Below are 16,210 nucleotides of genomic sequence, written 5' to 3'. Positions count from 1 at the left end.
GGGTCGCTTATTAAATTTCTGAAGCAACTTTCAACAATCGTTAGGTCATCAACAAATTTCCAACGGTGAGGAATTTCCTTCGCGAGGCTGTTAGTCATGACTGAAAAAAGGAGGGGGCCTAGGAGAGTTCCTTGGGGTATGCCATTGTAGATAGGGAGAGGATTTGAGTAATGGTTCTGGTATTTAACCACCTGCGATCTATTTGTTTATAAGGAGGAAACCAATTTTACCAGTAAGGGATCGATATTGAACTCGCTTTCTAGTTTCTCAATTAAAATATTGTGGTTAACAAGGTCAAAGGCTTTCTGAAGGTCAATGGAAATTAAGTTTAGCCAGGAATTAGGCTTTTCGAGGATTTTCCCGATGTGGTCAATAAGAGAAACGAGGTAGTGGGAAGTAGAAGTTGATTTTAGGTTTCCGAATTGTTTCAGGTCAGTAAGAGGTGGGATTTTTTCCTTTAGCAAATCTGCAAGGAATCCTTCATACAATTTTGAAAAAATAGGAGTAAGTGTAATAGGTCGAACGCCTTCAAAGCCAGGCTTTCCGTTTTTCTTTTTCAAAGGGGTAATGAAACCCTGTTTCCAAATTGTTGGAATTTGCCCAGACTTAGTAATTCCATTAAACAGGACACACAAGGGCCTAGACAGGAAGTCACCAAAGGCTCTAATAAAAGGAAGCGGGATATCCAAAGGACAAACACTTGTCTTTCTTAGTTTATCAATTCTTCTTTCAATCTCAGACGGGAAAACAGTCGGGAAAAAGGGGTATGGGGCTCCTGTTGATAATTGGATTGGCAATGCTGGAAGGCTCTGGACAATGGAAGCGAGAAGTTTATTTAGACTATTTGCAGTAACATCTGGTAAGTTGAAATTAAGCTGGTCAAGACTCCTGCCACACAGCTTTTTAACCTCGGAATACCAGTTTTTTGGCTTATTAGTGAACAATTCTTCGATCTTATTTTTGTAGTAGGATCGTGCCAATTTACGAATTTCTCTTTTGATTGATTTTCTTAGTATATTGGCTTTATCGAGTTTACCATTTTTAAACAGCTTCAATTTGGTTCTAATTAGTGTTTTTATTGTTTGATTAATAAAGGGTTTATCACTTGAGCACCTTTTAAATCTTTTTTCTGGGAAACAAATTTGATTCAAGGTTTTGTAAACTATAAATGTCGGACCAATCTTCAGTACTCAGCCACATACCGAAAGAAAGAAGACCAGAATTTTGAAGAGGGCGATAAGTGCCATAAGTTATTGAGAAAGAATGCTTAAAATTTGAAGAGGGGAACAAAAGAATGGAATGATGATAACTCCCACCTAACGGGGGCAAAGTTGAACAATATCCAACACAAAACATTACGAGTGATAAAATACTAGCAGTGCAGTCTCATGTAACTTTTATCTTTATCAAAAACTATCACTTTAATGTGCCTTGAACATTAGACTCGTTGATTTAAAACAGGTTACAAATTATATTGTTTTTTATTTTATAATTCAGTATCTCTCCAGAAATGAGCAGTATTTAAAAAAAAAATACTTGCTGAATTGTAACTGACACACAATTCAAAATATCGCTTTATTGAGATATAAACTGTTTTAGGACCATGGAAGCGTTGTCAATTTTTAATTAACTTGCTTTTCAGTTGACATTTACCATCATTTTGACTGCTCTGTCTTATAAACCAGCTCTGCTTTTAGCTGGATGTGGACTTTTTTTTGCTGCTAATTTTTTTTTTACTTTTAAAGGTAATTTCAAGCCTTTACGCTAAAACTTTTTTTTTTACTTTAAAAACTTTTGTTACTTTTTTTTACTTAAAAAAAAACTTTTTTTACTCTTTTTAAAGTAAAAACTTTTTTGCCGCTCTGTCTTATAAACCAGCTTTGCTTTTAGCTGGATATTCATTACTTAGACTTTTTCTTTGCTGCTATGGTGTAGCACATCAAAATAAAAACATTTTTGCCTCCTTTTCATATATGAAGAATCCGGATTTTCTAAGATTTTTGTTTTGGTTGTTTTCAGAACTTTGAAGTTTTTAGGGCAATAGGCCTACCACAATTTCTTCAGTTTTGCTACGTTTAACCGTGTTAATAAAATAAGCAAAATAATTCCTAAAGATACCTTCAAGGAAAGCTATATCTTCTTCTTCTTATAGGAAAGCTATATCTTCTTCTTCTTATAGGAAAGCTATATCTTCTTCTTCTTATAGGAAAGCTATATCTTCTTCTTCTTATAGGAAAGCTATATCTTCTTCTTCTTATAGGAAAGCTATATCTTCTTCTTCTTATAGGAAAGCTATATCTTCTTCTTCTTATAGGAAAGCTATATCTTCTTCTTCTTATAGGAAAGCTATATCTTCTTCTTCTTATAGGAAAGCTATATCTTCTTCTTCTTATAGGAAAGCTATATCTTTTTCAGCGATTTGTTGCCATATGCTTTTAACTTATTTTTGCTTATTTTTTTACCCACGTTACTTTTTCTTAAATTTGGTACCGGTACTGCCAATAACTTCATATTTTGTTTTTTAATTAAAAATTGGATTCCCAATTGTTCCTGGGGTTTAAGGCATATATGGTCCACTCAAACAATTCAAACCATCAGTTCATATTCACCGTCCTTGGTAGGTTAAGGTTCTTAAGGTTATGGTCCCTCTTTGAGTTTTGGTTTTTTTTCTCTGCAGTCTGGTTTTCTTCAGCCCAATATGACAGCATTACTATCAATCGATATAAGAGATTCAGCTTAGTCCATTTATAAACAGACGCTCTTGAAATTTGCTTTGTCTTTTTTTTTTTAGATTGAAACACATGTTGAAAAGCCATGAAAAATATGTCAAAATAGTAAAATTTCCCTTTTTTTAAGAAAGTGTACATCATTCTCTTAGAGAAAGGCGAAGTCGCACGTTTGAAAGGGAGCATAAACCAACGCGGCTTGTCACGTCACAATAGGCAATTTTGAAGAGCTCTCTTACAGTACTTTCGGAATAATAATATTCGGCAGGAGAAATTCTCCTTGAGGGAATTTTCCATAGGAAAAACTTTCCATTGATGGGGAGGCGGCTCGAGGAGGTGGATTTTCGGCATGGTCTGAAAAACAATAGGAAAAAGGGATATTTTACACCGGAGGAATTTGCTAGAATTCCTAAACGAAAGGCCTATGGTTTTAATGTTCTAAAGGATAATGACAATTAAGAAAATGTACATCATTCTCTTAGAAAAAGCCGAAGTCGCACGTTTGAAAGGGAACGTAAACCGACGCGGCTTGTCAAGTCACTATAGGCGATTTTGAAGGGTTCTCTTACAGGACTTCCGGAATAATCATCTTCGACGGGAGAAATTCTCCATGAGGGAATCTTCTGCGGGAAAAACTTTCCATTGACGGGGGGCGGTTCAAGGAGGGTGGTTTTTCGGCATGGTCTGAAAAACAACAGGGAAAGGGGATATTTTACACTGGAAAAATTTGCCAGAGTTCCTAAACGAAAGGCCTACGGTTTTAATATTTTAAAGGATAATGACAATTTTGCTATCAATTTGCTATCAATATCAAAAAAACCTGAGATCCAGCTTGATCCATCTATAAACACATTTTCTTGAAATTAGCTTTTCATTTTTTTTTTTTTTTTATTGAAAATCATGTTTTAACAGCACGTTTCAAGGGGAACGTGAACTGTAGCGGCTTGTCACGTCACTATAGGCAATTTTGAAAAGCTTTCTTTCACTACTTCCGAAATATTCGTTTTTGGCGGGAGAAATTCTCCATAAGGGAATTTTCTGCCGGAAAATTTTCCAATGCTGGGGGGGTTTACGGGGAAACTTTTGAGGAGGGTGGATTTCTGGCATGATTTGAAAAACAATGGGGAAATGAGAAATTTCACGCCATAGGAATTAGAATGGTCTACGATTTTATGGAAAAAGAAAATTTTGCTATCAATCAATAGGTGGGATTCAGACTTTATCCATCTGTTAACAGACTTTCTTGAAATTCGCTCTGTCTTTTTTCATATATTGATATATTTTTGTATTGAAAAATACGTTCAAAAGGTACGGGAAACATGCCGAAATAGTAAATGTTTTTCAGCAAGTTTACATTATTCTCTAAGCAGAAGTCTAGGTAATATCATAATTCTAGTTTGCTATACAGTGGTGTAATTTTGTCAAAATCTTAAGAGAAGGGCAAAGCTGGGGCTGATTCTCCCAAATCTGTGAAAAAAAAAAACAAAAAAACAGTGAAATCTGAAAAATGAGGCATATGACACCATATTGGTATACTAGAAAACTGACTAGTTTCTGCGGATAATTGAATTATGGAGGCTTACCTTAGTTTTGAATTTTTGAAGAAACTAGATTTTATCTGGGGGGGGGGATTGTGTCTGCGGTTGAACCGAGGTCCTCCTTCCCCAGAGCAAATTACACCCCTGTTGCTAAATGAATAGATCTGAAACTAATTAATGTCGTAAATATCATGTCCTTCAGCACAACTTGCAGCTATAGGCTTGCCGCGAAATCGCACGTTTCAACTTAAACTGACATGACCGTAAATCGACGTAAACCGGCTTTTATATTTTGACTAGTCAGTTATTGTGTACTGATTTTAAGTGGACGAATGGATTTATTTCAAATCATCTCATAAGTGTTGACTATGTATTGTACATGTATTTGTGTTTTGACGACTAAAACGAATATTTGGCTTGTCCGCTGCTTTAGTTCGTAAGTTATATTTTATTATATTTTGAATAATTAGTTATTGTGTACTAATTTTAAGTGGATGATTAGAATTATTTTAAATTATTTCATTATTGGTGATTGTAGATTGTATATATATATTTATGTTTTGATGACTAAACGAATATTCGGCTTGTCTGCTACCCGTTTTGGAAATCAGTTGATCATAATCCTGTATAAGCGATTTTGAAAACCTTTCTTACAATACTTCCGGAATAATCAAGTTTTGATGACGCAAGGAAGGAACGTAATCAATTTCTGTTTCTTTAGGAACCGGCAGTTCACGTATGATAACAGCTGTGATAAGTAGCCTGGTGTCAAATCTGAAATTAGTTAGTGTTTTATGTGAATTAGTGAACAAATATCGGATATAGAAAATGAGAAAAATCCTATTTTTTGTGATATTATTCTGCCTTGGATATTTTGCTGTTTGTGGAGAAGAGAATCAAGCCGTAAGTTTATTTACTACTATATTACTTATTAATAATACTACTATATTACTAGTAATAATACTACTATATTACTTATTTATTTACTTATTAATTATATTTACTGCTCTCAAACCCAGCTTTTACTGCCGGTGGGATTGTTTTAATTGAAGGTTAAGAATAGCAAACAAATAAAAGTTCAAATAGGGATTATTTCTTTCATTAGACAGTGAAACAGATGCAAAACGTCCTAGATAGCCCTTTTCGATCCACTGTCTACTAAAATGACATCCCTTTTTGAACTTTTGGTACCTCTGTATTAGTCAGTACACACTCGAGAAGTGACATTTAAGTGAATTAAGAAGTGAAATGAAATTAGGCTAATCCTAATGAAATATACCAAAATATGATGAAAATATAAGGTAAAATTCTTGTTAATTGACTTCTTGCTATCTCGGAATGACACATTTATAACACACATATTTTTAAAGGTCATCAAGGTCAGGGCCCTCAAGAGGGAGAAGGAGTGGAGGTAGCTGCTTCAAAATACCTTCCCGAGAGATACTTTAGTCTTCAGATTCATCCCAGTTTCATTTTCCTAACCTAAACCCTTTCTGAGATAGCAAGAAGTCAATTAACTAGAATTTTACCAAATATAATACTTTAGTTTATGTAACTGTATAATTTGGGCTATATATTTGCACATTAGGGGTGGGGTGGGGGTAAAGAAATCTACCCTTACCCCCTCCCCCTAATTATTTCTAAGTTTGGTTCGTGTTTTTGGCAATTCATCCCCATTCCCCCTCTAATGGTCTCATATTGGCCTATGCTATGTAAAGAAACTAACCCAAAAAATGGCGGAATTCTTGTGTTATAATATGTAGTAAGTATCAATGAATCATATTTGCTTGTTTTTCTAATTTTTTATTTGTTTTTGGATCATTAAAATATAAAATGAGTATATAAAGTATAAAAATGAGACATTATCTATCTAAAAACATTTCTTTGTTCTAGCGTGTCGCTTGAAGAGCTTTTTTTAAAAGTTCTTTGTTCTTAACTTTAATTTTAAAAAATCTTATCTTTACCTTGTTTTGTATACAGCGATGCAGCAACGATTCCATAGTTCTTGGGGTCTACCGATTGTGGCGATGGAGAGAGAGGTAAAAAAAAAAGTAAAGGATACGGCATTAGACTTAACAGTCCCTACCGGTGGTTCTGATCTCCGTTTCTTGGCCTTTCAGCCAGGAAATACAATGGGAGGGGGCAACCATCCTTTGCTTTCGCACACCCTTCCTGTTTACCTTCCCCAGATTTCACCAGGTACCCAGTTTAGAGCTGGGTCGACTCTGGCTGAGCTTGCAGAGTCACGCCACTGACCCCCGTCCCAAACTAAATAATTGGGTACACTAGGATTCGAACCCTCGCCCTCTCAGACAAAGGATCCTGAATCCAGCGCACCAAGTTACTCGGCCAGGAGAGAGAGGGGTTACATACATACACAAAGGATAAGGATACAGACTCTTCAGAGCCATTGCTGGTGCACAGGCCTCCTAAATCCAAAGCCTCCTCCTCTTCGCACGTGTCGGGAAACCATTCCTTATGAAGGAATGGTATAATATGCAGTCTGTACTAGTGAAAAAATGCTAGGACACTTCATAGCATTGGGACAGCTGATTTTAAGTCAGATTTCTTAGAAATTTATCGACATTATCCAAATTCAAGCTTTAATTAATTTGGTTAGTAACAAATAGTTGACTTTTCAAACTTGGACAAAAAATTTTTAAGAAGAGAAGATGCCCCAATTCAAACCATAAAGGTCGGTCCTGAGAGACGCAGCAAAAAAAAAAAAAAAAAAAAAAACAATGTCAGGCCAAAAGGTTTAATTGAGGTTTAATTTCCAAGATTATACATGTAATTTAAGTATGCAAGGACGACAGAATAAGATAAGATTATATATTTATTTCAAAAAGATCACTATCACAAGCCCTCAAAGGGCCGAATTCGGACTTCGGAGTCGACTAACAAAGCAAAAAACACTAATAATAATGAATAGTCAAATTATGAGTAAAAAAAAATATGTTAAACTAAACTTGAACAAATACAAGTCAGAAAAAAAGGGAAGGGGACAAAAAAATCTAATAACACAGAAAACAACAAGAAATAAACATATATATCTACAAATTAAAAGGGACACTAAAAAAGGTCCAAAAACTCACAAAAAAAAGAACGAAGCATAAAACACACGAAAAACACGTATGATTAAAAGGGAAACTAAACCAAAACAGCGGGGGGCAACAAATTAGTGCAACGACCTAAAACACCTCACATGAAAAAAGGGGGGGGGGGAGAAACTAGTTGGCTATTTTATTTATTTTTTCTGTGATGAAGGGGACAAAGGTTTTTTCATATCTGGAAGTAACGCAGCGAATGGGGGACAAAACTGGGATAGGCTCAGAAACAGCTCGAGGCTGTCGTAATCTGGATGGTGAGGGACGTTTGGGGAAAATACTTGCCGTCCGAGGGTTCATTATTGCATTTTTTGAAAAACGGAGGCACAACGACGACCTCCTTTGCCCAAGGGTTTCCAAACTAGCTTTTTTTAGGAGCAGAGAGTAAGGCACCTTGCCTTCTTTGAAATTATTCGCAAGGCTCTTTTTTGGATTGACTCAGTTTTGTCTGATTCTTCACGGGAGATGCCAGGGTGCCAAACTGGACAAGCATATTCAAGATGCGGGCGGACAAAAGACGTGTACAACCTTAAGGAGTGAGAAGGGGGACGCTATATTTATTTAGGAGCTTAAGGAGGGCGATAGACGCATTAGCTTTATGGATGATATCTTTAACGTGGATATCCCACTTTAAATTTGAAGAAATTGTGACTCCAAGTAATTTAACCGAGGACGCATAAATTTCAGGAGGGATAGGATTAAGAAAACAAGGCGAGGATTTGAGGAAACAAATCGGCATTATCATGGACTTAGAGGGGTTTACTGTCATATCTAGGTCCAAAGCCTCACTTCCAATTTCATTGAGGATACTCATAGGGTCGCTTATTAAATTTCTGAAGCAACTTTCAACAATCGTTAGGTCATCAACAAATTTCCAACGGTGAGGAATTTCCTTCGCGAGGCTGTTAGTCATGACTGAAAAAAGGAGGGGGCCTAGGAGAGTTCCTTGGGGTATGCCATTGTAGATAGGGAGAGGATTTGAGTAATGGTTCTGGTATTTAACCACCTGCGATCTATTTGTTAAAAAGGAGGCAACCAATTTTACCAGTAAGGGATCGATATTGAACTCGCTTTCTAGTTTCTCAATTAAAATATTGTGGTTAACAAGGTCAAAGGCTTTCTGAAGGTCAATGGAAATTAAGTTTAGCCAGGAATTAGGCTTTTCGAGGATTTTCCCGATGTGGTCAATAAGAGAAACGAGGTAGTGGGAAGTAGAAGTTGATTTTAGGTTTCCGAATTGTTTCAGGTCAGTAAGAGGTGGGATTTTTTCCTTTAGCAAATCTGCAAGGAATCCTTCATACAATTTTGAAAAAATAGGAGTAAGTGTAATAGGTCGAACGCCTTCAAAGCCAGGCTTTCCGTTTTTCTTTTTCAAAGGGGTAATGAAACCCTGTTTCCAAATTGTTGGAATTTGCCCAGACTTAGTAATTCCATTAAACAGGACACACAAGGGCCTAGACAGGAAGTCACCAAAGGCTCTAATAAAAGGAAGCGGGATATCCAAAGGACAAACACTTGTCTTTCTTAGTTTATCAATTCTTCTTTCAATCTCAGACGGGAAAACAGTCGGGAAAAAGGGGTATGGGGCTCCTGTTGATAATTGGATTGGCAATGCTGGAAGGCTCTGGACAATGGAAGCGAGAAGTTTATTTAGACTATTTGCAGTAACATCTGGTAAGTTGAAATTAAGCTGGTCAAGACTCCTGCCACACAGCTTTTTAACCTCGGAATACCAGTTTTTTGGCTTATTAGTGAACAATTCTTCGATCTTATTTTTGTAGTAGGATCGTGCCAATTTACGAATTTCTCTTTTGATTGATTTTCTTAGTATATTGGCTTTATCGAGTTTACCATTTTTAAACAGCTTCAATTTGGTTCTAATTAGTGTTTTTATTGTTTGATTAATAAAGGGTTTATCACTTGAGCACCTTTTAAATCTTTTTTCTGGGAAACAAATTTGATTCAAGGTTTTGTAAACTATAAATGTCGGACCAATCTTCAGTACCCAGCCACATACCGAAAGAAAGAAGACCAGAATTTTGAAGAGGGCGATAAGTGCCATAAGTTATTGAGAAAGAATGCTTAAAATTTGAAGAGGGGAACAAAAGAATGGAATGATGATAACTCCCACCTAACGGGGGCAAAGTTGAGGGAGGGCTGTAAAAGCTGTACATATTAGTTAAAATAACATCAAGAGAGGTATTACCCCGAGTCGTCGGTGTTTTAACAATTTGCTTTACTTTAAGTGAAGCACAAAAAGAATCCATTTTAAGGTCGTTGGCATCGCCAACTAAAAAAAGGCCAGCATTGGGGTACTTAGAAATAACAAAATCAGCACTTGCCTGTAATTGCTGGATAAAATTACGTTTTGACTCAATATTTTGATTTGGGGAGTAATAGAAAACAGCTATTGCAATAATACTAAATGGACGAGGGAGTACTTTTGGTCTAACACTTAGCCAGAGGTTTTCATCATACTCGGATAAGTTAGGGACTTGAATAACCTTTGGGTAAAGGTGACTGTTAGTAAAAAACAAAACTCCGCCACCTTTTTTCCCTTTTTTCCCGTTTTTCCCGAGTGGGTGGTCTGAAGGACGGAGTTTAATAAACTCTGAAAAAGAATAAATAAATAAAAATATTAAACATGTATTGTAAGTATGCAAAGATGGCAGGATAAAGATTCTCCAGAGCCTTTGCTGGCGCATAGGGCTAAAATGATTTAAAATGAGAATTAAATAACGGTGAACGTCAAATTAAGAAACATAAAAAGAATAAATAAATGAATAAAAATATTATGCATGTATTTTAAGCATGTAAGGATGACGAGATAAAGATTCTCCAGAGCCATAGATGGCACACAGGGTGTCAAATCAAGGTTCCAGTTGCTGGGTATTTTTTATAGGGACAAGTTGCAAGCTTGTCGCCTAACTTTGGTGTGTCGGGGATCGAACCCTGACCCCTTATTGGCAAGCAGAGTATCGTTTCATTGTGATACAACAGGGTTTGCTTACACAAGATTGGCCATTAATCCAAAATATTTTGAATTTTGTACAACCAACAAGCTTTTCGTAAAAATAATAATTAAAGTTGGATATTTCAGCTTCACACCCAGAAGCCTTTATTAACGGGGAAAAGAGGAAGAAAAAACAATAGCAAAAAACATTAACACAAAATGACAAAAAAACACGCCGAAGAGCCAAAAAACGAAAGAATATCACATTTCATAAAATGTACTTATTGTTTCTATTCGTTTTTTTCTTTTTTCTTGTTCAGTGTTTGATGTGTTTAAGGTATTTGATTTTGTTTTTTCGCTATTTCCTTTGTTTCCTGTTTATAGATGCTTCTGGATATGTTCTAACTTTAAAATATTCGAATATAAAAGAAATATAAAAACATTTAAAATATAAAAGCATATACATATCAAACATTTTTAATTTTTCTTGAAAATGTTCCCGCTCTAGTAACGTTATTTCTTTGGAATATTGCCAAAATATTCGAACATTATGATTTGTAAAAAAACAAGTTTTTGTTTTTACAAAGTTCACTGTTTTACTGCGAAATTATTTTTCAGTATTTTCCTTTCAATTCATTTATTTCAATATTTACAATATTCGATTATTTCAACCGTTTCATTTCAATATTTTCATTTTAATTACTTTGATAAAATTTAGGTGGTTAGAGATGTTCCTTGGTGTTTAGTTTAACTTAGGGTTTTCTTTTTCTCTAACTAGAAACTTCAGCTGTTGAATTGTCTACATGCCTTTTTGTGCGTGATTTCACTTGGTAGTACTATCTTTCAGATTTTTTTTATGTTCAATAAATTGGTTATGTAACTTGCTATTGGCAATGGGTTACGGGTTCGTAAAACTCAAAGCTGTTCTCAATTTGTTATTTATCATAAACTCTCACTAAAAAAAGCTAGGCTATAATAAGCTGTGACAGGTGTATGAAAAAAGACCATATGTTTGTTTCAAGTCCAATTGTGGCTATTAACTTTGTAATTTTTGGGTAATTTTTATTATAGTTTTTAATTAGTATGGTATTTAATTATTATTTAATTTAATTATTATTTAAGTATTATAATTATTTTATAATATTTTAATTATTTAATTAGTATGGTATTGGTAATGGTACTTAATTAGGATAAAAAAAACTCTTCTAAAAAGACTACGAAAACTAGCATGAATAGCAAGGTATCGAGGAGCAAGCTAAAGAGCAAATCTACTGCTAGTCCCACTGGCAGTAGAATTTTTTTGCATAAACAGATCATTTGTATAACATTTAGTATATTTACTATGTTATTTATATTTTATTTTATGTGTATATACAAATTTTAAATTTGTTATTTATAATTAAATCTCACTAAAAAAAAGCTAGGCTATAATAAGCTGTGACAGGTGTATGAAAAAAGACCAGATGATTGTTTTAATTCTCATTATACATGGTGAAAAATCTGAATCATCATAATTTTGGCGTCCGCTGAAACCCAGTAAAGTATGCACTGTTGCCTATATTAGCCGAAATCCCTAGTAAGAGCTATGCTATCGAGGCTCTTAAATGGCTTGGATGTTCCCTCAAGATTAGGGGCGTAATTTGATATGGAACAGGGGGCAACTGCCCCTCTTAAACCTCAGCATTTGCCCCCCTCAGCTGATTTTTAGTTTCTTCAAAAATCTTGTCAAAACTAAGGTAAGCCTGCATAATTCAAGCATCCACAGAAACGGGTCAGTTTTCTTTAGTGTATATTTGCCTTTATGGTGCTATATGGCTCATCTTTCAGTTTTAACTGTTATTTTCACTTTATTTTGGAAAATTGGCTCCAACTTTGCCCCCCTCCTCCCTCAGGATTTTGAGAAATTACGCCACTACTCATGATGGGAAAGACTCTTTTGAACTTTTCTACGGATTTTGTCAAATTTCCCCCTTAACTTCTAGTGTATAACCTATCTTATAGCCTATAACCTAGCAAAGAGATTTTTTCAGCTTTTAAAGTGAGAAAGCGTTAGAGTTAGAACTTGAAAAATAACTTTCTGGGACCTAATTTGAACTATATATCCGTTTAGGAAAGTTGTATTCACGTAGCGCTACACTCAAGAAACATCATTGGCATAGAGATGGGAAGAGGTATAAACTTGAATATATTTTCTCGTGTCCGAATATGGGACATATATCTATTTCTGAAAGTTTTGAATCCCTTTCTGAAAGGACAAATGTCTATTCCTGGAAGTTTTGGGAATTGACAAAATAGACAAAATACTCACCTTAATCCATCTGAGAGCTTTAAGGTCTTCCAGGTCTGTAGTGCTCTTGGGTTGAGGACTGCCAGTCGAATCTCCACTGCTTCTTCTCCCACTCCTTGTCTAGTTGGTTTTTGAAGGACTGGATAGAGGGAGCACTGACAGTTGAGTCTTTGAGTTGATTCCAGTGGTTTATGACTCTTCTCAAAAAAAAAAAAAAAAAAAAAAAAATGATTGGCAAGTTCTTGGTTGGGAGCTTCACTTTGATAGCTTCTTGGAGTGTCCTCTTGTGTTAAGCTGACTGGAACTAATATTGCTGCAAAAAATTGCTGACTTTTCATTCTGCAGCTTCTAAGTAAGCATCATATGGCTGCGCATGCGTCAGTAAACTAAAGTGGGTAGTTTGAAGCATATGAGGCGGTCCTCATATGAGGTTAATGTGAAACTTCTTATGCATTTTGTTGCTCGTCTCTGTACATTCTTGATGAACCTCACATCTTGTCGGTAAGAAGGGCCAGCAAGACATGTCAAAATCGAGATGGGATCTGACAAGAGTTTTGTATTGTTTTATAAATATAGATCCCTGTCTGCTATACCATTTCCTAGGATTTTTTTTTTTAAATTCATGAGGGAAGAACCTGCAGCAGTACGGTATTATGGTAGTCATTTATAGTCCGTTTTGATAATCCAAGACTGGAGCTTGAAGATAATGTCATATCTATTCATTAACGTGTTAACTGACCTATGCCAGTATATCCATTTTGTAGCAAATGATAGCTTTAGCTAAAGAATAGCTATGCATGCAGCTTTCTGAATATTAAGATAAAGGGGGTAGCGCACATTGCTATTTCAGACAAAACAGTATAGTTCTTAATGATAGGAGAAGAAAGGTATCATTTGTCTCAAGTTCTTAATGCAATCACCCACCGCAAGTTTAAGTACAAGGGTTTGGGGCCAAGATTGATTGAAACTGTTTGCATGACTCTGTTTGAAACAAGGTGTAAGATGCCTGCTAAAGAAGTTGGCGGTTGACTATCATCCAGCGCTGGGGGGGGGGGACTGAAACACGACTTCATGGACAAGAAAGGTACCATCTGTCTCAAGTTCTTAATGCAATCACCCAGTGTAAGCTTAAGTATTAGGACTTGGGGCCAATTTGTTCTTCTAATTGTATTGATTGAAACTCCCTGCATGATTCTGTTTGAAAAGAAGTTGGTATTTGACAGTCATCCGTTGCTGGGGGGGGGGACTGAAACACGACTTCATGAAAAGCTGTCACCATACTATTTTCATGAAATGCAATAAAAGGAATCAAAACTTTTGGAAACTTGATTTTTCTGCATCTCGTTCCTCTCAATTTAAGTAACGACAACCAATTGACCACTTCTAATGCACGTACTATTTAGTAAGGGGATTAGAAGTAAGATGTTGTGCTCCTCAACGCCAATTTGTCACATTTGTTCCTTGAAATAATGCGTGTCAAAGTAGTTCATAATTGTGTATCCCCTTTCAGCAAAATTATCCTCATTAACCCGACTAGAATCCGAAACTACTCCACTTTTCTTTATTTATTTTTCGTCTTGTGATCCATTTTTATTTTGTTCTTTTTACATGAAAATACATTATTTTCAATCTTATAGGTGAATGTTGAAGCACATCTCCCGTCCTTCTCACCAGAAAATGATTTAGAATCTGACCTGAAAATTAACACAACAATCTTACCATCATCATCTTTACATGCTCTTGACGGGTCTCACCCAGTTGGTGTGTACAACACCGACAGCCATGGAAGTGGTGATCATCATGATGTTGATGATCACGTAGTCAAAATTCATAGTGCTGATCATTTAGACATTGATGATCCTGAATATAATAGTCACTATGATTATGAACATAATGGAGCTCATGAAGATTATGGAGACTACGGAGAAGGAGGAGAACCCATGGTTGACTTCCATCATCCCGTGATGGACATTCCGGTGAAAGAAGGAGATGGTCATTGTATTTGGTATGGTGTTCATGGTGACAAGTATAATGTGAAGTATGACGGGTATGGAGTTCCATTGGAAAAGGAAGAAGCTGTTGAAAAGCTGTCTCAAGTTTGTCCAGAGCTTTATTCAGACTTAGGTAATATTGTGCTCTTTTATTTCTTCTTATAAATTTTTGTCTTTGAAATTTCTGAAGGTAGTTAATTGATTTTATAGAGAAAAAATTTTATATTACGGTGAATTCTCATTATGAAACAATTTGTCGAAAGCTAAGTTTATACTGAATGTAATAAAGTTTGTCCAGCAAAAACAACCTAGCGACGTCGCTTGGTTGCGTGCGACGTTGAAAATTCCTGGTAAATTATTTATAAAAGCGTTTTAGCACCTATTTAAGCTATAATACAAATATTACTTTTTTTGGTTTTTTACAGTCAACAGCTCAACTTTTAAACCAAAAGCGTTCAATCAATTAAACGAAACTTTTCTGGCTGAAGAAACGAATTCTTTTACTCCGAAACAGAGGTGAGCTGATTCCTCTACCCGAAGGCATTTTTATTTTGGACGAATTTAAATTTGGCTGCTGAAGTCAATTTGAGGCACGTCAGAACCTAGCTGACGTCAGTCAGCTGATGACTTTTCCTGAAGTCAACATTCTGTTGACTTTTCCTGAGCGAATATCACAAGGTGTTTGAAGCTAGGCAGATCAAGAGATCATCTGACCAAGATCATTTGATCAAGTCCGTCACTGAACCTGTTGCCGTTTGACCTTAAAAGATAGAACGCTACTTTGTATGGGAGGTCTAAAGAGGGAATTATTAGGGGAACTATTTTTAAGATGAAAGCCCTTTTGAAAGCCTCTAAATGGCAATTACACTCTTTGTCCTTTGTTTATTTATTTTTATTTAAGAATTAACGACGCTTCTTGACTACTAAGGTCCCTGTGTCGGCCCTGCAGTGCATTCCTGCAGCGTGATTCGATCTCTGGGTCCCGTATTACCAAGCTAAGGTCAAATCCACTGCGCCACCACAGGACAAACCCACAATTTCCTTACGACGGTAAGATTTGAACCTGAATGCCTATGTATTTAGCACAAGATCTGATCCACTTTACCATCATAAGATAAAAAGATTTGCGCTCATGTATTTTGTTTAAAAGTTGTACATTCGATACTGTTGGACTATCGATACCTTACATTCGATATATGTACCTGTACATTCGATACCAACCTATCATGTATTCTGTTTAAAAGTTGTACATTTCGATACCTTATAGGTATCGATATAGGTATTATATCGATTATAGGTATCGATGCTCTTCGATACCTTAAAGAATCATCCTCTCTCGTCCATTACAATCTTTTTTAGTCTGTGTAGCCAAACTAATCAGTATTGATTGGTTATCCTCAATGATATTGATCAACCAGGAAATAAGACTGAGTCAAGATAACCATAATGAATATTACAAATTCCAGAATAAAAATTCAGTTGTATCGATTCGTAGAAAGACTAAGTTCAATTTTCTTCTTAGCGAATTCACTTGAAACCTACAAATTAACTGAATGTAAATGGTAACACGGGAATCTCGATAAATAAAGATCCAAGATATTCGGTTGA

At 35.7% G+C, this 16,210-nt stretch overlaps 1 protein-coding gene across 3 annotated transcripts in view; it reads left to right on the top strand.

Moving 5' to 3' along the window:
• LOC136037738 (NPC intracellular cholesterol transporter 1-like) overlaps positions 1 to 16,210 on the top strand; it is a 160,623-nt gene that overhangs the window by 10,741 nt on the left and 133,672 nt on the right. For all 3 annotated transcript variants that reach the window (XM_065720516.1, XM_065720518.1, XM_065720517.1), the window contains exons 2-3: positions 4,986 to 5,167; positions 14,249 to 14,735. In XM_065720516.1, the coding sequence (XP_065576588.1) occupies positions 5,093 to 5,167; positions 14,249 to 14,735 (562 nt within the window). In that variant the 5' untranslated portion in view covers positions 4,986 to 5,092. The remainder of the gene's footprint in view (positions 1 to 4,985; positions 5,168 to 14,248; positions 14,736 to 16,210) is intronic.

The sequence above is a fragment of the Artemia franciscana genome, chromosome 17, assembly GCF_032884065.1.
Source record: "Artemia franciscana chromosome 17, ASM3288406v1, whole genome shotgun sequence".
In the NCBI taxonomy this organism is placed as follows: domain Eukaryota; kingdom Metazoa; phylum Arthropoda; class Branchiopoda; order Anostraca; family Artemiidae; genus Artemia; species Artemia franciscana.
The sequence above is the reverse complement of the archived record's forward strand: the minus strand, read 5'-3'. Positions and strand labels throughout refer to the sequence as shown.